Source organism: Dermacentor albipictus, chromosome 1 (genome assembly GCF_038994185.2).
Source record: "Dermacentor albipictus isolate Rhodes 1998 colony chromosome 1, USDA_Dalb.pri_finalv2, whole genome shotgun sequence".
Lineage (NCBI taxonomy): Eukaryota > Metazoa > Arthropoda > Arachnida > Ixodida > Ixodidae > Dermacentor > Dermacentor albipictus.
This window is the reverse complement of record NC_091821.1, coordinates 456,885,251-456,907,182: the sequence shown is the minus strand read 5'-3', so window position 1 is coordinate 456,907,182 and position 21,932 is coordinate 456,885,251. Positions and strand designations below refer to the sequence as shown.

The window sequence follows — 21,932 nt, the reverse complement described above, 5'->3', positions numbered from 1 at the left end:
AGGAAATTCGCGGGCGCTAGTTGGAATCGGTCGGCGCAGGACAGGGGTAATTGGAGATCGCAGGGAGTGGTCTTCGTCCTGCAGTGGACATAAAACATGATGATGATGATGATGATGATGATGATGATGATGGAGGTGGTGGGCCCCCCCCCGAAATAAAATCCTGGGTACGTGCCTGACGCGCCCCCATTGACTCGCCGCCGCAAGATGACGAAGATGACGACGCCTTCCTCGGTATTTTAAGCGCTGAAGACTTCGCTGAACAGCAGCGAGCAGACCCCGAGTTGAAAACCCTCATCTAGTATTTGGAAGGGCACACCGACGTTGTCCCTAGGGCATTTAAGCGAGGATTATCTTCGTTCTCGCTTCAAGACAACCTACTCGCAAAGAAGAACTTTTCACCAGTGCGCGTCAACTACCTTCTTGTTGTCTCGTCAGGACTACGCCCAGAAGTACTGCACGCCCTGCACGACGATCCAACCGCTGGGCACCTTGGATTCTCCCGGACGCTGTCGAGGATACAGGAAAGGAATTATTGGCCGCGCCTGACCGCCGACGTCGCCCGTTATGTCAGAACATGCCGGGACTGTCAGCAACGCAAGACACCACCGACAAGACCAGCCGGATTACTACAGCCAATCGAGCTTTCTTGCCGACCATTCCAGCAGATCGGGATGGACTTGTTGGGACCCTTTCCGATGTCAGCAACCGGAAATAAGTGGATCGTCGTGACGACGGACTACCTCACCCGCTTCGCTGAAATTAAAGCACTACCGCAAGGTAGCGCCGCCGAAGTAGCGAAATTCTTTGTCGAAAACATCCTGCTGCGACATGGTGCCCCAGAAGTCCTTATCACCGGCAGAGGAACGGCCTTTACAGCGGAGCTCACCCAGGCCATTCTGAAATACAGTCAGACAAGGCACAGGAGGACAACTGCCTACCACCCACAGACGAATGGTCTTACGGAGCGGCTGAATAAGACCCTCGCCGACATGCTAGCAATGTACGTCGACGTCGAACACAAGACCTGGGATGCCGTCCTGCCATACGTAACATTCGCTTACAACACGGCGGTGCAAGAAACAACACAGATCACGCCGTTCAAGTTGGTTTACGGCAGGAACCTGACGACCACGCACGACGCCATGCTGCCACACGTAACTGACGAAGAGAATCTTGACGTCGCTACCTATCTCCAGCGCGCCGAAGAAGCCCGACAGCTCGCCCGCCTACGGATCAAAAACCAGCAGCGTACCGACAGCTGACACTACAACCTCCGACGACGCTTTGTTGAGTATCAGCCCGGCGACCGTGTTTGGGTATGGACCCCGATACGCCGACGAGGACTCTGTGAGAAACTACTGCGGCGCTATTTCGGACCCTACAAGGTCATCCGACGTATTGGCGCACTGGACTATGAGGTCGTTCCAGACGGCATTTTGCATTCACAGCGATGTCGCGCACGACCTGGAGTGGTCCACGTGGTGCGTCTTCAACCATTTTGAGGACGCTAACGAGCTTTCCTTATTTTGTTTTTTTCTTTGCTACGAGTGCTTATTTATTACTTTTGTTTGTTTGCAGCATCGGGTCGATGCTTTTTAAGAGGGGGTTATTGACAAGTGTACTTCTCTTTATCGGGCGACACGTTTTGCCGCCTAACAAATGTTATCGCACAGCGCGGGACGCACCTGCATGTATCCGAAGTTTCTGTAAAGTTATCGATGCTTCTATCCGCTGTCTGTTGTAGCCGAACCTTGGGTTATCTGATTTCATCGCTTGACGCGAATGGTATAGAACTTTGTAGAAGGCATGCGGGTCCCGACGATTAGTCTGAAAAATTCGATGACTACTGTATAAAAGCCGACGCGCTTGACCCGCTGATCAGATTTCCGACGGTCGCCGAGCGACTTCGCCGCTAGCGTTGTGCTATAAGTGTAGCCTGCTTTGTGGGCACAGGTTCGCCCAATAAAAGCTAGTTTTGTCGTTCACAGTATTGCTACTGTGTTATTTAACGTCACCACCACGTGACAATATTGTCGTTCCTTACGACACAATGCTATGGATGAAATTGGTGTAAATTTTCCCTGTAGCGTACTGCAATATTATGCTTATATTACTTTCCAGAAGTCCTCCAGCTTTCCATTCTGCATGAATATATTGCGCAATTCATTGCACAAGATTCCTAAATTCCAATAAACGCAATGTGCATCAGAATGTACGAGTGGTTGTACGATATTATAGTGGCTTATTGCAGTCTACGTTTGTCTTGCACGATTTATCGACGAACGTATAGACAACATGAGCGCGAAGTACTGAGAAATTTCCTAGCACAAGGCACGTTCACTTTCGTAAGCTACACATTCAGGAAGTTTTCTACGCGAAACATGGAGCTCAAAGTTCCATGCGTCTTACACATATCATTTGCTTGTGTTCTTCTCTTACAGGTACACCGAAAGCACAACCGGATCCCACCTACACTTCGGCCATCAGTTTTCCGAGACCTGGAGCAAATGCTTCTTCCTCAGACTTTCCCTTGGGCCAAAGGCAGGATACCAGCAAGTTGGGAATCTTCGACCACATAGTCAAGCGAATCGTTCTGAAGTCTCGACTAGATCCGATTGTGTTGAATGATGTTGAGGACGTCGCCTGGCAAGGTTGGAACTTCCTGATATCCAACGTTACTATCGAAGGTCTACGCCACATGCGCCGAGGTAGTGACAACTACGCTGCAGTCAAGCCCTGTGGCATCGACGCTCGTGTGGCACTTTCATTTGAGAATGTTCGTGTCCAAATTTACGCCAGCACTCAGCGTCCTCGGGTTCCATTAAGAGTGGACGCAATTATCCAAGCAGTTGACGTGATCCTCCAAGTGAAAGAGTGAGTACTGTTTCATTAAGCCTCACGGCTAGAATGCACTCTACGGGACAGCAGGCAATGTGTTCTCATGATGGAGTAGCATGATCAAATGACGCTCTTGCAATTGCCGCTGTGCAAATTAAGTGCATCGTAAAAGCAACAAAAGCACATACGCGTGCTAGCACTTGTTTAATCGGTTTAAACATAAAAACAGGTGTTAAAGGTGTCGTAGGGAATCCCAAAAGCATATTGCGATTTAACAAGATAACTTACCACACTGTGTTGCCTCAAAAGGTGCAGCTGTGCACCCAAATTTGTTACAAAAGAGATATGTTTAACATTTAAACGGGAAGTTGTAATTACGCCATTTATGTGGATAAGTTTTTTCATACGCCGCCTGCAAATTGCACTGAACAAAATGATTTTTTTCCTAATACGCTATGTAGGCCAGAGTAAGATGAAATATGTCAATGGCAGTCAAGAAATAGCATAGCTAGCCTTTAAGATATTATTACGATATCATCGAGTGATGCTGAAGGTACGAGCCACCGCGAGAACGACGACGAAGTGGGTCTGTGCCTTTTGCCGCGAGCTAGTGTCGGCCTGGCGATCTGGCTCCAGTGTAAATAACCTGTATATAGCTTCTTTATTCTGTGACTCAGAGTCGTCCGGATGAAGGTTACGACGGTACAGAGTACCGTCGCGGAGGACGAAGAGGCGTAAAGTGGCGTCGGCCGGAGAGTGTTCAAAACGGTCGATGAGTGCTCTGACGTAGGGGTCACGACGTTGCTCGTCGGCGAAATGAAGCAGCTGCGACACAGAAAATACACAAGCAGCACTGGTAATATTGGAGGAGTCAGGGTCGTCAACAGGGTAACGCGACAAGCTGTCAGCGTTTTGGTGCAAGCGGCCAGACTTGTAGACCACGGAATATGAAAATTCTTGTAGCCTCAAAGCCCATCGACCAAGCCGGCCTGTAGGATCCTTTAGCGATGAGTGCCAGCAGAGAGCATGATGGTCAGTGACTACGGAAAAAGGGCGACCGTAAAGGTAAGGACGGAACTTCGCAACCACCCAGACTACAGCAAGGCATTCTCGTTCCGTAATGGAATAGTTGCGCTCCGACGGTGTGAGGAAGCGGCTTGCATAAGCAATAACACGATCCTGGCCACACTAACGCTGGGCTAAGACGGCACCTACGATATGACCACTGGCATCTGTACGTAATTCTGTAGGGGCATCAGGGTCGAAGTGGGCGAGAATGGGTGGTGAGGAGAGAAGAGTGACGAGATGAGAGAAGGCGGCGGCTTCTTCAGGGCCCCACAAGAATTGTACGCCTTTCTTCAATAGATTAGTCGGGGGTCTAGCAATTGCCGCAAAATCTTGAATAAAACGACGAAAGTACGAGCATGGCCCGACAAAACTTCGAACGTCTGCGGCTGCCTTCGGAACCGGAAAGTCTCGGACAGCACGAGTTTTGTAGGGATCAGGCTGTACTCCGGAAGCGTGAACGAGGTGATCCAGAACAGTAATTTGGCGGCGGCCGAAACGACATTTGGACGAGTTAAGTTACAGGTTCGTCTTTTGAAATACGTCAAGTATAGCTGTTAGACGCTCAAGGTGAGTGTCGAACGGAGGCGAGAAGACGATGTCGTCGTCGAGGTAGCATAGACAGGTGGACTATTTGAAACCCCGGAGCAAGGAGTCCATCATACGCTCAAAGGTGGCAGGGGCGTTGCATAATCCAAACGGCATTACTGTAAATTGGTATAGGCCATCAGGTGTGATGAACGCGGTTTTTTCTCTGTCCATATCGTCAACAGCAATCTGCCAGTATCCAGAACGAAGATCAATGGGAGAGAAATAGCTGGAACCGTGGAGGCAGTCAAGGGCGTCGTCTATACGTGGGAGCGGGTAGACGTCCTTCTTAGTAATGGTGTTCAGATGGCGGTAGTCAACACAGAAGCGCCACGTTCCATCCTTCTTCTTAACCAACACTACAGGTGACGCCCAGGGACTGGAAGACGGCTCAATGATGTTTTTGTCTAGCATTTTGTTGACTTACTTTTGAATTACTCGGCGTTCAGACGCAGAAACTCGATATGGTCATCGGTGAATAGGAGTAGCATCGCCAGTCAGAATTTGATGCGTGACCGCGAGCGTCTGGCCTAAAGGGCGATCGTCGAAGTCGAAAATATCTCTGTAGGACGATAATACTTGGTAAAGGTCTTCAGCCTGCGCAGAAGACAGGTCTGTCGTCAATCATTTTCTGTATCTTGGGGTCGGTGGCCGAGGCTGGCATGATGGGCCCCCTAAGCTCGCAAGAAGCATCGGTCGATAATGTTGCCACGTGATGGTCGCCGAGACAGTCAACGTTGGCAAGGCAAATACCTTGCGGTAGGATTTCCTTTGCCAATCCAAAGTTACAGATAGGTAGGAAAGTGCGGTTCGCCGTAATAGCAAGTATACTGTGAGGCACGGTAACGTCATACTGTAGCGGAATGTCGGGCAGAGGAGTGACGAGGTACTCGCCATCAGGGACTGGTGGGGAAGACAAGAGTTCAATATAGGCTATTAAAGCCGGCTATTATTAGGCTATTATTCCGGCTATTAAAGCCGGAATAAAGCCGGTGAGGCGTAGGCCGTGACAGCATAGCCATCAACGTCAACGTCAAGAAGGTTTTGGTTCGTGTGTAACGTCAGCAGAGGATTTGAGGGCAGAGTGGACAAGGCAGCCTCTGCGCCAGAAGCTGCAATGCCTAGTTTGCCGGCTGGATCCGGGAGGCGATTGGCGACCGAGAGAAGCGACGGGGTTGGGGCGAACGAGACTGATGGCGTCGAGGTGAGGGCGAGCGGCTGTAGCGAAGGTTCGGGGCAGGAGCATCAGCGGCAATGGGGTCATGGTGGGTGGCATAGGGAACAGAAAGTCCAAAGGGGCGGGCATGAGCGGCGGTGTATGTCCGAGGAGGTGGTGGCCATTGGTTGCGGCAGTGACTAGCGACGTGGCCGATGCGACAGCACTGAAAGCAGATCGGCCTGTCATCAGGGGTACGCCATTCGGACGGGTTGCGGCGCGGTGTGGGAGAGAAAGGCGGCCGGGGACGAGCAGGGCTGCTAGAGAACTGGGGAACCGTTGGTGTAGACGATGGACACACGGAGTTGATACCCATGTTCTCAAATTCCTTTCTGACGACGGCCTGAATCAGTGCAGTCGTGGTTGCTGGTGGATCGGGAGGCGACGCGGAGAAAGCTGGCGAACAGGCGGCCTCGAGCTCGCGGCGAACAATACGAGTTACATCGTCACAGGGAGTGGCTTGACGTGGTCGACCCTCACATGTCGACGTAGGGGCACGTAAAGTTGGGCTTTGTGAAAAGCTGTTTTCCTGCTACACAGGCCCATATCGCGTGCTTCGCCGAGTAACCGATGTCACCTACGAAATCGCTCTAGCCACGCCCACTACGTCCTCCATAGTGACAGCCAGTGACATTGTCCACGTCGCCCGACTGAAACCCTACAACTCTGCACGCGCCTTGGATATTTAACAGCACCGTGACGGCGCTTTTGCCGCCGGGGAGTAGTATTAGGATATCATCGAGTGATGCTGAAGGTACGAGCCGCCGCGAGAACGACGACGAAGTGGGTCTGTGCCTTTTGCCGCGAGCGATGGCGGCCTGGCGATCTGGCTCCAGTGTAAATTACCTGTATATAGCTTTTTTATTCTGTGTCTTTCCACACGTAACAATATGTAAGAGGTTGTGCAAAAAGCTTGATCGTGGTGACAAAATAAAACGGTGCATCTCAGGCACGGGAACTCAAGAAGCAGTTGCGCTTTCTTCATCAGGCAGTGCTTGCTCTGCTTCGTGCAAGATTGATGGCTTCTGGTTGCTGTGCCTTTAAAACATGGCTGGTACCTACAGTAGAAGATAGCCCTAGAAACGAACAGTTTCTCGTTTAGGTGATACCGAATAATATAGCGGGCAATGAAAAGATGTACCTGCGAATAAATGGCTTGTTTCCGTAATGAGCACTGCGGCCTGATAATTGGATCGGGAGGTTGTGCCTGCAGTCTTTTTTTTTCTGACTTCTTTGGAAGTCATGTTCACATTCTTCTCTTTTATTTGAACCCTGATCTGCGTTTGCAACTTAATCGATAACTTTGAAAATTGCGCATGCGACTCAATTAGTGTGTTGCTTTGAGGCGGCGTGCGGATTCAAGATGTGCTTGAGCTGACCATGGAGGCAGAGTTGGCGGGGGAGGAGGCTGGACAAAGAAAAGTGATTTAATATGAAATATTCTTGCCTCGTTCTTGGCATGCTGCTGTAGGTAGGTTCCTGTTTCGTGACGCCTTAATAAAAAGAAAATTATGTGTGACCGAAGGTAGAATCTAACCTCTGCGTTCGTGCACAGCAGCCCAGTGCTGTAACCATTAGGCTTCGGTGGCTTTTTCTCTTGCTTGCCGGTGAAAGTGTACGTAAATATACTCAAGCATAAATGTGAAAAGAATTACATGAGCTGAAATTATCGAAACTAGAAATGTTTCATAAGCAGTACAGTTTGTTCAAGCAGCACCCCCACCGGAACAACAAACCGTGTTTTGTGCACTTTGAGAAAGAGTGTTACACCCTCGCAATAGTGCTCACGGAATGGTTTTGAATCAAAATCATTGAGGCGAGAAAAGAACCGAGAACTCCATCAACTGTGCCAGTCCAATAGCCTTAAAACACCAACAGGTACCCTGTCATACATGTCTACTGCTAAACACTCTACTCAATGCGCATCCAACGTCAGGTTTTTCTTTAAGGTACATTGGACAATGTGCCAAAGAAAAACTGCGTCCCAACAGTAAAGAAAAGATGCTCATTCGTCTCTGGTTTTCGCCATAATAAGTAGTTTATGCCCCAAAGAACAACGACGTATTTCTGTTCCATCTATGTTTTTACAAGTAGTGTCATCATCATCATCTTCAGCAGCAGCAGCAGCAGCAGCAGCCTGGCTACGCCTACTACTGCTGGTCAAAGGCCTCTCCCATACTTCCCCAACTAACCCGGTCATGGGCTAATTGTGGCCATGTTCCCGGCAAACTTTCACCCATCCACCCACCTAACTTTCTGCCTCCCCTGCTACGCTTGCCTTCTCTTGGAATCCAGTCCGTAACCCTTAAAGACCATCGGTTATCTTTCCTCCCCATTACATCTCCTGCCCATGCCCATTTCTTTTCTTTTAAATTTCAAATAAGATGCCATTACCTCGCGCTTGATCCCTCCCCCATTCTGCTCTTTTCTTATCCCTTAACGTTACTCCTATCATTCTGCTTTCCATAGCTCGTTGTGTCGTCCTCAATTTAAGTAAAACCGTTTTCGTAAGCCTCCAGGTTTGTGCCTCGTACGTGAGTACTGGTAAGACGCAGCTGTTTTACACTTTTCTCTTGAGGGATAATAGCAACCTGCTGTTGATTATTATCTGAGAATGCCTGCCAAACGCACCCCAGCAAATTTTCATTTTTCTGTTTATTTCAGCCTCATCATCCGGATCCGCTTTCACTACCTGCCCTAAGTAGATGTACTGCCTCACCACCTCCAGTGTCTCGCTACCTATCCTAATCTCCTGTTCTCTTCCGAGACTGTTAAACATTACTTTAGTTTTCTGCAGATTAAGTTTTAGGCCCAACTTTCTTATTTGCCTGTACAGGACAGTGAGCATGCATTGCAATTTGTCCCCTGACGTACTAAGCAAGGCAATATTATCAGCTAATCGTAAGTTTTTGAGGTATTCTATTAACTCTTGTCCTCAATTCTTCCCAATCCAGATCTCTGAATAGCTCCTGTAAACACGCTGTCAATAGCACGGAGAGATCGTATCTCCCTGCCTGACGCGCTTCTTTATTGTGATATTGTTGCTTTGTTTATGGAGGACTGCCATGGCTGTCCAGCCGTATAGATATCATTCAGTATTTTTAGATATGGCTTGTATCCACCCTAATTCCTTAATGCCTGTATGACTGCTGAGGGTTGGACTGAATCAAACGCTTTCTCGTAATCAATGAAAGCTATATATAGGGCTTATTTCTCTATCCCCTGATTGATACTGTGAATATGGCGTATTGTTGAGTAGCCTTTACGAAATCTTTCCTGGTCCTTTGGTTGACAGTAGTATATGGTTTTCCTGATTTTATTTGCGATTACTTTAATAAATATTTTGTAGGTAAGGGGCAGTAAGCTGATCGGTCTATAATTTTTCTTGTTTATGACGTCCCCTTTCTTATGGATTAAGATTGTGTTCGCGTTCTTCCAACATTCAGGTAAGCTCGAGGTCATGAGGCTTTGCGTATACAGGGTGGCCAGTTTTTCTAGACCAATCTGCCCACCATCCTTCAACAAATCTGCTTTTACCTGATCCTGCCCGGCTATCTTCCCCCTTTGCCTAGCTCCCAAGGCTTTCTTTACTTCTTCCGTGGTTACAAGTGGGTTGTCGGATTCCTCCATGATATTCGCTCTTCTATTATTGTCGTGCGTGCTAGTGGTACTGTGTAAATATCTATAGAGCTGCTATGCCGCTTGAACTATCTTATCCATATTAGTAATGATTTTGCCGGCTTTGTCTTTTAGCGCATACATCTGATTTTTGCCTAGTTCTAGTTTCTTCTTCACTGCTTTTTGGCTTCCTCCGTTCCTGAGAGCATGCTCAATTCTATCCATATTGTACTTCCTTATAGCAGCTGTCTTACGCTGGTTGAATAACTTGGAAAGTTCTGCCCCTTATATTCTAGCTGTAGGGTTGGAGGCTTTAATACATTGGCGTTTCTTGATCAGATCTTTCGTGCCCTGCGATAGCTTACTGGCATCCTGTCTAACGGAGTGACCGCCGGCTTCTATTGCACACTCCTTAATGATGCCCATAAGTTTATTGTTCATATCTCAGGAAGCTTCCCTACCGGAGTTAAAGCGGAATACTTTCTCTGTGGCTTGATCCGGAATTCCTCTATTTTACCTCTTACCGCTAACTCATTGATCGGCTGCTTATGTACCAGATTCTTCTCTTCCCTCCTCAAGTCTTGGCTAGTTATAGTTCTTACCATCCTATGGTCACGGCAGCGCTGCTTGCCGAGCACATCCACATCTTGTGTATACGCAGAGTATGAAGCCTATTTCATTTCTAGTCTCGCCATTCGGACTGCGCCACGTCCACTTTCACTTATCCCGTTTGCGAAGAAGGTATTCGTTACCCGCCAATTATTCTGTTCTCCATACTCTACTAATAACTCTTTCCTGCTATTCCTAGAGCCTATGCCATATTCCCCCACTGACTTGTCTCCCGCCTGCTTCTTGCCTACCCTGCCATTTAAGTGATCCATCAGTATAATGTATTTTGTTTTCACTTTACCCATCGCCAACTCCACGTCTTCATAGAAGCTTTCGACTTGCTGGTCATCATGACTGGATGTAGGCGCGTAGACCTGTATGACCTTCAATTTAAACCTCTTATTAAGTTTCGCCACAAGACCTGCAAACCTGTCATTGATGCTATAGAATTCCGGTATGTTGCCAGCGATATCCTTATTAATCAGGAATCCGACTCCTAGTTCTCGTCTCTTCGCTAAGCCCCGCTAGCACAGGACGTGGCAGCTTTTAGTACTGTATATGCTTCATTTGTCCTCCTAACCTCACTCAGCTCTATTACATCCCATTTAATGCGCGCTAATTCCTCCAATAGCACTGCTAGACTCGCCTCACTAGATAACGTTCTAGCGTTAAACGTTGCCAGGCTGAAATTTCAATGGCGGCCTGTCCGGATCCAGAGATTCCTAGCACCCTCTGCTGCGTCACAGGTCTGACCGCCGCCGTGGTCATTTGCTGCGCACCTGCTAGGTACAGACGGCCGGGGTGCAGAAGTAGTGTACTTGGTCATTTGCTGCGCACCTGCTAGGTACAGACGGCCGGGGTGCAGAAGTAGTGTACTAGTATGCAATTTGAAGAAAACTTATGGGTATGCAACATTCATATAGAGGTGTATCAATGGCGAAGCTGTTTAGGCTGAATAAAAACTAGAGTGTACTAGAATATGGTTGAGGGGGACGAGCGGCTGGAAGCGGCGCGTACTTTGCAGTGAGGCGTGCGACGACGAAGAATGCTGTGGTAGCGCTGCGATGGGAATGGATTGAGCCGCAGCTAGTTCGCGCCGTTCGAAACTGCTCACGAAACTTCTCGGAAGGGTCACTCGTATTACTTCGCGTGCTGGTATATGTGTTCCGACAGCTCAAATGCTGTTGATAATTGCACATTGCATGCACATATGGGATAAGAACAGATGCGTTCCTTCCTCTTCTTTTTTTTAAGTGACGCTCGGTGCTAGCGCGTGCATTGCGGCCGCAGCATCGGCTTTCATTGTGCTGTGTTATTGTACGGTTCCCTTCTGAGAACAAATATTTTTTCTTGTTCATCAAGCAGCATATATCTCAGCATGTACATTGTGGATATGGTGTCGCGCTGATAAACTCGAGCTCACGGTTTCGAACCAGGCCGCGGAATTCAATGGGAACAAAATGAAAAAAAAAACACTCGTGTGCTGTTGTTTAGGTGCACGTTAAACAACCCCACTTGTGAGAACTGAACAGGGTGCCTCATAATCATAGCACCATACGTAAAGCGCCAGAATTTGTTTAAATAAAATATATGAGGGTAGCTGCATCCTTCGGGGTTTTTTAGGGATGAAACAAAACAAATTATTGTCGAATTCGATTTCAGAGGAAAATATTAATCACCTATATTTCATACCTAAATGTAACCCCGTTCCCAGCTGTACGTCCGCTCGACTAAGGAGCTTCTGTATTATAAACTGCTGCTTTCAGCTATCCGGTGCACTATCATAAGGACATTAATGAACTAATTAAAGGAACGGCATGCCTCGCATTACCGTAGATATATTTCTAGATCTGATGTGTTCATTGAAGAAGGCAAGTGTGGTGGGCACCTAGTTTGAGTGGGTTGCAGACGTGGTGAAACTGTAAAAAAATTTTGTTCTTGCCTAAGTTAGCAGATTTAGAGGCTGCCCCTAAAACGGGGTGTTTATATTGAATGACCACTAGGAACTTCTTCAGCAGAACCGATTAGCACCCATGCGTTAATTCTCTCAGAAATTGGTGCGGCTCTGTGTAAAAGTCACGACTCTGCAGCAGCACAATCATTGCGAATAGGAGTCCTAAGTGGCATTGACCTCTCATCTTCGATACTTCAAAAGTGCTGTTAGGCGTTACATCCGAACGGAAACGGCTATTGGATAATTTTAATAGTGAATTCTGAATTCGGATACGATCCGAATAGCAAATACCATTCGATTTGACTATATGTCTCTGCTTCATTTCGCCACTTGGAACGTTGAAGGAGATCGCCAGACAAGCCACGGAGACTACATTGGTAAAGAATGTCCGGTCTTCCAGATTCAGTGGTTCATATTAACGTCCAACAACTGTCTTGTTTCCTTTCTTGGAAAGTTGATTGGTTCACCTGGGGCTGGTGCATGTTTAAAAAAAAAACACGCTTAATCCAGTCGGGAGTTCTCATTTCTTCAGTGAGTGCATTTAGAATATTAGATAATTTTCCTCTTAGATATCGTGGATATATGTCTCTGTACTGTTAGATTTACCTAGCAGCGCATTGTTCATCTCCATCTTATTGTGCCACGCATTTATTAACCTGGTTTGATTCATTATATTATTGTTTTCCTTGATTATGGACCATCATCAGTATTCCACCAACAAGAAGCGCGAGTAAAATGACACTATATCAATAGAATTGTCTTCTGTAGCTTTGTATGTTGCAGATATGTTGCTACTGTGGGCAAAATTACGTGTTGATTTTAGAAAGCAGTGTTAAAAACAGCAGCTCAACTGGCTAAAAACACACTTGGTACCTGCCGACACGTGTCGCGGGTGCACTAAAGCAAGTAAACCTATCGAAATATTTATTGCACAAATCTTTCGCGAGAAAAAGTGGGCCCCAGCCAGCGTCCGCACAACGACCGCGCGCTGGCTATCAGACGACGCACTTGACAACGACAGCTAATTTGAAGATGTCATGTTGTGTAACCCATGCGTCAAATATGTATACGTAGCAAGCAGATGCAATAAACATTTTTTTAGTTTAAATAAAGGACAGTTATAAGAGCGTAGGCGCAGAATCGGTCTGAGCGGCAGGGAAATTATGTTGAATACTCCGAGAAGCTCCTCTCCGCCCCAGTCCTGTTCGCGGGAAAGCGTCATATGGCCCACTCGATCACTGTCTAGCACACTCTAATACGAACTCTCCGCTTCTGCGCCGTACCGCCGTCAGTGGTTCTATTGGTGTTTCTATTGTATGCGCCTCTCCGCTTTTTCCTCCGCCGTGGTGCAGCACACTACGCCGACATAAGCGCCGCCGCTCTCACCGCACCTCCCATGCATCTGCCGCTACCGCTGCTGCAGACGTGCCGGCACCTCCGACGCACGCGACCTCACAACCAACCAAGCGCAAACCACGTGCACAGGCGCCGCTTCTATAATCTTTTCCTCTCTTCCCCTACCCGCTTCCATTGCTGCAGAGCCATCGCCACACTCTGTCCCCTCCCCCCTACCCATCCCCAACCTGTCCACGCGCCGTGTGACCGATACGGACAGGGTAACCACCCTCGGAACGCATGCGGATGCACACGGGGGCTAGAGATAACCAGCTTCGCTGTAAAATGCACTCCAGCCAGATGCTCAATCACTTTTTGCTTTTGCATGATAATATGGATCCATTCCTGCAGACTCTGACAAATTCGCTTATGCCTCGCTTTACGTGAATTCATTGGTTCATCTACACGTTTGCCTGGAACCATACATGGCTACTACATAGGAATTGTTCTTTCATATATTTTCTTAACTGCAAGGTTTTTTACTAATTATCTAAGTGATATAAAGCGTGAAATGTTGTATAAGGACGTTGTAAGTATTATTTCTGCTCTACCATCGTATCGCTATTTGTAATCTGTAGGCCTAGGACAAGACGTGCTTAGGCCATGATCAAGCGCATATTTGTCTAGTTCCTGAGCCGGAAAGCCCTTGCCAATGCTCAGCGCGCTCGCGCTTCGAACTATTACCTCTATTACCTTATCGTATTTCCTTGTGACAGCTCGCACTCTGAGGTGATGTGACAGAAAGCACTATCTCAGGGACTCACCTACATTCCTCAGTGCTTTCCTCGTAGCACGCTACGCAGAAACTGTGCGGCGTTCTACTGACTTTACGATGGCATAAGTTAGTGATGCTTTACCAGGTCTTCGCAGGAGCACACATGTCATCGTTGTTTAGTGGCTATGGGGTTGGGCGGCAAAGCGCGGGGTTGCGCTTTCGAAGCGAGAACACCCATGTAGTTCGATTTGGGTGCGGGTGCCTCATAATGAGATCGTGATTTTTGCATTTAAAGCCCTATAAATTAAATTAATTATCATACACGACATCGACATAGATGTCTAAGACAGCATAAGACGCAGTTGCTGTGGACCTCACAATCTGTGCTTCTTTCTTTTACGCTTCTTCACTACCTTCGTAGAAAGCAGCAATCGTCAGGGGCGTTTAACTAAGGCAACATCTGCGTATGTCGCGGCCGTGCGTGCCTTATCTTGAAATCAATCAGGGGTGGCTACGAAGTCTAGGAGTACCGAGAGCTAACCGCTTCGTGCGTGCTGTGTTCTTACTTCTCAGTTCGCGTTAAAGCCAGAGGCAGTACGAAGGGTCATTCGGTCGCTGCTGCTGCTGCTCTCCCTCTTGATAACGTTTTGACTGCGAGTGTCCGCAGTGATCAAGTGAGGTGTGTTCACGGTTCCCTGTGCGCGTGACAGCATGATTGTTATCTTAATTAGTAAGGTAATGCTTAGAATTGGAGAAGAATTGGTGGAGCTTCCCTTTGAATAGTTCCGCGCTCATGGTCTCCTGCTCGTGAACCTGGAACCATGCCCGTGGTGTGCTGTCGAGGTAGAGAGAAAGAGAGTGAACTTTAATAAGCACCAGCAGTTTAGTCGGCTGGGCCTCGGCCTCCCACGATGGGACGTCGAGGTTTTGCCTCTTGGCCGCTTCGTAGGCCTGCTGGGTCGCCCAGAGTTGGTTGTCGAGGTGGGAGCTGCGCAGGCGGCGTGCCATCTCGACGAGAGGGTCACGGGATTAAGGTCTTGGTATTGGTGTTTGCACTCCCTTAGCATGTGGGGGAGTGTTGCCGATTCAGTTTTACAGAACTTGCAAGTCTGGCTCGGTTAGATATCGAGGTGTATAGTGCGATAGCGTGTGAGGGAGGGGTATGTATTCGTCTGTAACAGGCGAAGGGTGGTTGCCTGTGCCCTGTTTACCTTGCGGTGAGGGGAGGGGAAGGTTGTTCTTGCGAGGTAAAATGACTTTGCAAGGTAGTTGTATCTTGTAAAGCGGTCGCATCCTGTGGGTGCACCTGCACCGTCTCCGGCACGGTTGACTAGTCCTCGTGCTACGGAGTGTGTAACCTCGTTGAGGTAGGTGAGGTGCGGGTGGACAACGCCGGCGTGTGCTGGTATCCAGACGAGGGTGATTTGATTTTCAGACGAATGCGGGGCTTGTCGCAAGATACGGAGTGATTGATGAGAAATACGACCTTTGATGTAGTTGTTGACTGCTGCGCGAGAATCGCTCAGTATGGTGTGACAGGCTGGGTCAAGAGTGGCCAGGGTGATGGCCACTTCCTCGGCCGTCTCGGCATTTTTGGCAATGATGCTGGCAGCATGTCGGAGCAAGCCGCCTGCTGTGGTAACCGCCGCAATGCGCCGTCCGTCTTGGTACTCAGCTGCGTCGACGAAGGTGACGCCCGCGGTGTTGGCGTAAGCTTTGATGAGGCAAGTAGCTCGTGCCTTCCTGCGTTCTTTGTTGTAGTCTGGGTGCATGTTTCTCGGAATAGGGTTGGCGTGTATCCATTGCTGAATGTCGCGTGGTATTGGGTGTTTGTCTCCATGTTGACGGTGGTAGGTGATATTAGGCTTGTTTAGAATGCTGCGGCCCGTTTCCGTGAGAGCAAGCCGCTCTAGTTGAGATCAACGTTGGGCCTCGATTAACTCGTCTAGCGTGTTGTGGATACCTAATTGTAGTAGAAGTTCCGTGCTGGTGTGGTTGGGTAGTCCTAAGGCCTGCTTATAGGCTCCTCTAATGATGATGTCCAGTTTAGTCTTCTCAGCTTTGTACCAGTTGAGAAAAGGCGCAACATAAGTAATGTGACAGACGATAAAAGATTGGACAAGGCGGATGAGGCTGTCTTCCTTCACACCCCCTTGCCGGTTGGTCACTCGTTTCAGCAGTCTGGATGTATTGGCGGTCTGTCGAAGGATCTTTGAGATAGCCGTAGAGTTAGCTCCGTTGGCTTCTATGGTCATACCAAGAACGCGGATGCAAGGGACCACGGGTATAGGTCTGCCGTCCCTCAGGTAGAGCTCTATTTCCTCGTATTGGCGTTTAGTTGTGGAGCCCCGCGGGGGGCGTCCACGGAGTGTGGGGCGGTATAGGAGACGCTCCGACTTTTCAGGGGAACAGCGGAGTCCCGTGCCTTCAAGATAATTTTCTACGACGTCAATGGCGTCTTGTAGGGCAGTTTCAATTTGGCCGTCACTGCCCTTTGCAGCCCAGATTACAATGTCATCGGCGTATATGGTGTGTTCAATGCCGTCGAGTTTTTGTAGTTCTTGTGCTAATCCAAGCATAACCTGATTAAACAGTATTGGGTAAATGACAGAGCCTTGTGGTGTGCCCGTGCTGCCGAGGGAGAGTTCCTCCGATCGAATGTCTCCGAGTGACAGGAAGGCCTTCCGATTGTATAGAAAGTCACTTACGTAGTTGTAAGTGTGTTCTCCTAGGTTGAGCAAGGATATGCGCTCAAGGAAGGGGGAGTGACTTATATTATCGAAGGCGCGATCGCGGTCGAGGCCCAAGATCTCCTTCGTGTTACGGGATATGCCATCTAGGATTTGAGGCTGAAGTAGGAGCATAGCGTTGAAAAAAAAACTTTGCGTGCATAATAGCCGGATCGCATCTGTTACTCGTGCTGACACGTTCATACAAGCGGAGTCACTCGTCAACATCAGGACTGCCAACTCCGATGAAAACACCAGTATAACAAGGAGAGGGGGAGAATTGTGATTTGGGTCATGGCTTCAGGCGTAGAGGCTTCCGCAGACGAAGTGCCGCAAGCAGGAGCCGAAATTGCATTGTTGGACATGCGACCGCTGCAAGGCCACATGGCGAGCATGGGGAACTTACGCCTCCACCACTTAGCGCTACATGTCCGTGATGTTCAAGGCTATTTGCAATATATCTACATGTAGGCCAACGGTGGCCGAGATGGAGACCCTATAGCAATCGGGAACGCGTCGTGTTCCACTGCTTCAGTGCAGCCACTACTGTGGCTGCTTTTCCGTATCAATACGTAGTAGGCTATCAGCTGTTTCTCTTTGCAAGGGAAAGTTTACCTTACTGAGCTTTCCTACACTGAAGTTCTGTTTCTTCTGAAGCAATGGCACCTAAACTTCATAGTAAAATTCCGCTTTCGTGTTTCGAAGGATTAGGTGCCGACGGACACCTAGAAAATATTGTGCTGGTAAAATCTGTTTTTGCACATTACGCGCTGCGGACGTTTGAAGTGGTGACTAGGAAAAATTGTTGACTGAAGTCTCTCGTGTTGTACTTTGCGTACACAGAGAAAGTGGCACGCTTCTTTCCTACAGACTATTTGCAATGCTCCTCACTGAAGGATTCCTAAGTGACTGATACCTCAGTGAGGTGCCGCATGCGAGTGACATGCCGCAATGGTGAGGAAGTGTCGTTAAAAATACGCATCAATTCGCTCAAAGGGCGATAATTTGAAAGATGTAGCGAGGTTCAGCGTTGCAGTAAATACTCTTAGATTTCTAAGAATACGCGGGCACCTCTCAGCACGGGAAGCAACTGCTCTTGCCTAGTAAAATCAGCTATTGGTAGGTAGTTATCATCCTTGAACACTTCGGTGATGACGAGGGCTGCCACTTTAGGAGATCCCACTCAATGTTACATGAAAGTAGGCAACACGAAAAACATCAGCGTCTGCAGCTTGAAGTTTACCGTTCATTTCGCTTTCACGACTGTATGCACCCGTTTAAGTACTCACGAAGCTGCTAAGCAGGGATGCTAATCTCTATGCGCACATCCCTCATGCCAGCAACGGCGGGGCAGTACGATTCCGCACTTTCTCTGCATAGTCCGTTGACCAGAGTGTCAACTTGAATTTCTCATTTATACAGTCAAATGCACTGGAACCTGCCTCTAGCGTAGCTAAACACCTTCTAACCCACCATGCGTGCGCAGTGCAGGCGCGTCCATACCGTCCGTGGCAGCGCAACGGCGCTGGGGTTGATGGCGAGAATATGTCTGAAGTGTGAGACGCATTGGTTGACGGATAAGAGGAAAGCATGCGGCTGACCGCACCATAACCGTCTAGCATGTCACTGCCATCTGATTCTCCATATGCAGTAATGAAAAAGGAGAACAGTCCGAAAGGTGCGGTAGACAGAACTAAATAGTTAAAAAAATTATGGGGATCTACGAGCCAGAGCCACCATATGATTAGGAGCCACGCCATAGTGACCCCGCGTTAACTTTGACCCCCTGGGATTCTTAAGATTCACCTAATGCAAGATACGACGGTTTCTTTACATTGCACTCCATCGCTGAATAAAAGGCAAATCAATATCTCAGTGAAAGAACGTACGGCAGATGTGTTAAAAGCGTCTTTGCTCATACAAACTTTCTTTGTCGGCCATAGCCAATTAGGAACATGCCTGGCTAACTTTCATTTTGTTTACAGGAAGGTTGCATGTGAGTGAATGGGTCTTGCATTAATTGTGGCGGATCTGTTATAGGGAACATGCCGCGGACTGCCGGTGAGTCTCTTGCGCCTCGCTGCGCTTGAGTCACGTCCGAGTTGTGTCTCAGCAGTGTCGCAGCGTTGTGTGTTGTCGTGTTGGCTCACGATGTTTGACATGTTGCTAAATCGTAAATAAAACATAGTATGGTATTCGGATCAATCGCACCAGCATCAATATTCTCTTGCATGATTTTATTTCTCTTTGCACAGGAATAACTCGGCAATTGAAATCGAAGATTACCAGCTGAGCTTTCCTGTTCCACTGGAGTATGAAGTTCACGTTCAAGGATCCATCTTAGGACGGCTGTTTCGGCTCTTCAATGGACATACGAAAAGATTGTTAACCGCAGACGAGGCGACAAGCTTAGCAACTGTATCGAGGAAATACATCAACAAAGCTATAGTTGAAATTACAGAATTCATCAAAGATCCTGCGCCTTGGATGCCCTGGAACAATTCTATTATAGAAGCATATATTAGATATAGAGATCAGCGAAGGTCTTAGAGCACACGTTGGTACACAACCTGGTCGCCACGCGCGTTGCCTCTATGCAGGTAGGGTACAGATACATAACGAAAATGGTTTTACCCAGTTAAGAATTGTTTATGAATTATAAGACACCTGTAGCCTTTGCACAACAGTCATTTATGAAGCCGTGAAATTGATTTTCCAGCATTTTAAAATATTACAATCTACGAAACTGTAAGATGATAACAGAGATGAAGGATAATTTTGAAAACAGGTTGTTTTCAAACATGGCGGCTGCTTAAACCACTGGAAGGGTGAACACAAGGAGTAAAACCAGAAGCTCAATGAACACTGCAATAACTATCATGGACGGGCTCCTATAAAGAAAGACCATATAAAAATAGAAAACTTTCGTGCAATGTAAAATTTTTAATGGAAACATCGCCATTTGTCGTTTCTGTTGGTGTACAGGGATGTAAATTTGCGCACTTTTATACGTTGTATGCAGAATGTAAAAAGTAAACACTTACCTCGTAAAGTGTATTGATCTTTAGCAATCTCATTCACCTTACGCGCTCAGCGTCTGTCACTACTTCTTTTTTTCTGTTGTCGTGTCGAAGTGGCCGGCTGCAAATGTGCGGCACAAGGTAGGTGGTCACATTCCATGACAGTGTTGTCACCTTCGTGAAGAACCGCATAATCCTGGCGTTGTCGGCAGAGTCAAGTAGTCCTCTGCTCTGGCATATAAGTCGCTAAGCGATCAGTTTCCGGAAAACGCTTCCTACATTGCGCTGCATTGTTCAGCCTAAGCATTTGTGACGGCGACCTCAGTGAAAGGAAAAACGATGCAAAAGCATACGTGGCTACTACACGACGTTGGCCGGAAAGCTTACTGAGCCTAAATAAACATTGTTGTACTGAACCTCACTGCAAGTCTCGTCCAAACAACCATCTGCGGCGGGTCAGACGCTGCCGGCTAGGTCACGCAGCGTGGTGCCATCTCTAGAAGCGGCGCAAAATCCGTGCCGCGCAAGTCACGGACCACTGGCGTTCAATAAAGCGCAGGAAACCCTGTCTCGGCGCCAAAATATCACAATAAAGCCTATGGGGGCCTGTATCTGCCATTTGAACGTAGCTATTGTAAATTACAAATTAAATTTCACCGTATTACAATATACAGCTTCAGTGATACTGTGAAAGAACATTAGGAGGAAATCGGAGGCAATACTTTTTGTAACTTGTTTGGGAGTAATTAGCGCATGTCATGCGGTCCTATACAAAGGGTTTTCCTCCAGAGACCGCAATTTCTTAAGTTTTGGCTGGTTACCCAGATGATTTTGTTTTGTTCCCGCAAGGGTGCCTGGATAGTATCTTGTAGTTCACGACAAAATCAATAAAACCTTTTTCTTCTGGAGAGGAAACTGCTCCGCCTCGCTATTGGTATGTGTACTCCAGCCGCTACCGCTCAAGATTGTGCGAGACCTACTGCACCTGCTATTAAGCTTGCGCCGAAGCCAGGTACGTACCCAGCCCCCCCACCCCCGAAATTAAGCGCCATAACCCCCTTCTCTCCCTGCCCACGCCACCACGCCTCACACACATTCCTAAAGCGCCGCCAAATCAATGTTGACACTTGACAGCCATTCGGCGGTCAACTTCTTCCTGCCGTTTTCACTACTTTTCGATGGCGGTAGTTATTGGCCTCTCCTGGGATGTGAAGGCCAATTATCTCATCGATTCGGAGCCCGCGCGACTAACTCGGGAAAGTTGTCAACATCAATTCAACGGTCACCCGCATCGCTGTTGCTTCGTCAGTTCAACCTTCTTTGTGTAGATTCAAGCAGGGACCGGGAAAGTGATTAGGTTCGTGGTCAGCTGGTCTGTGTGCTCGTGGAACCAGTTTTGGCCGGTGAAAACGCCACTTGCGTTTAACTTTTGCTTTCGCTTCATTATTTCCTCGAGTGACACCGCTCGTCTCGACGCTGGCAGATCCTCGGAACCATATACCCGCGATATGGGTTAGATGAGGTGGAAAATAAGATCATGCGAAGCAGCGTCCATCATCAAACCCTGCAATAACCCTTAATCCATAAGCAATATGACGGTCACCCGTTATCTCGTCTGGCTTTTCCCTAATGGCACACCACTTTTCGTGCAAAATTGGCAACTGGAAACAAGAGTCGGAAGGAGTTGAGAAATTAAGCGATGTACTAAGGGAGAGAGCGAAGGCAACAGCCAAACAGGAAAGTAAATCGAAAAGTAACAAATTTAACTGTATGTGAAAATATTTCTGGGTCAACATCTTTTTATTTAAAAAGGAAGTACAGAAAACTCCACCGGAATTGGAGAACCATTCTGTGTGTTTTGAATGACGCGTCTTCAGGTATCATTCGAGCCGCCTGACGTAGCCACTTGTCTGCTGTGCTTATGTAGGTGTTTTTCTTACCTTACGCGGTGGGCGCAGTACGTATAGAACGCAGCGTCCTGCGCTCTACGCGACTATACGGTACTGGCGGCCACACGTCGTTACACAACTTTCCAAATGACAATACGAGTCCGTTTGGCCACTTAAGTTGGTAGAGCAGCAAACGAGTGATGCAAAATAACTGATTGTTTCGCAAATATTTATTTCTCTATAATTCTTCCAGAGCTAATTCAAAAAGCGCTGCTATAGTCGGACACAACTTA

General features: G+C 47.9%; 1 protein-coding gene across 2 annotated transcripts in view; it reads left to right on the top strand.

The window, feature by feature from the left end:
* Window positions 1-20,658, top strand: part of LOC139054791 (uncharacterized) — a 65,204-nt gene extending 44,546 nt beyond the window's left edge. For both annotated transcript variants that reach the window (XM_070532408.1, XM_070532407.1), the window contains exons 4-5: window positions 2,445-2,877; window positions 18,986-20,658. In XM_070532408.1, the coding sequence (XP_070388509.1) occupies window positions 2,445-2,877; window positions 18,986-19,280 (728 nt within the window). In that variant the 3' untranslated portion in view covers window positions 19,281-20,658. The remainder of the gene's footprint in view (window positions 1-2,444; window positions 2,878-18,985) is intronic.
* The last annotated feature ends 1,274 nt before the right edge of the window (window positions 20,659-21,932 follow it).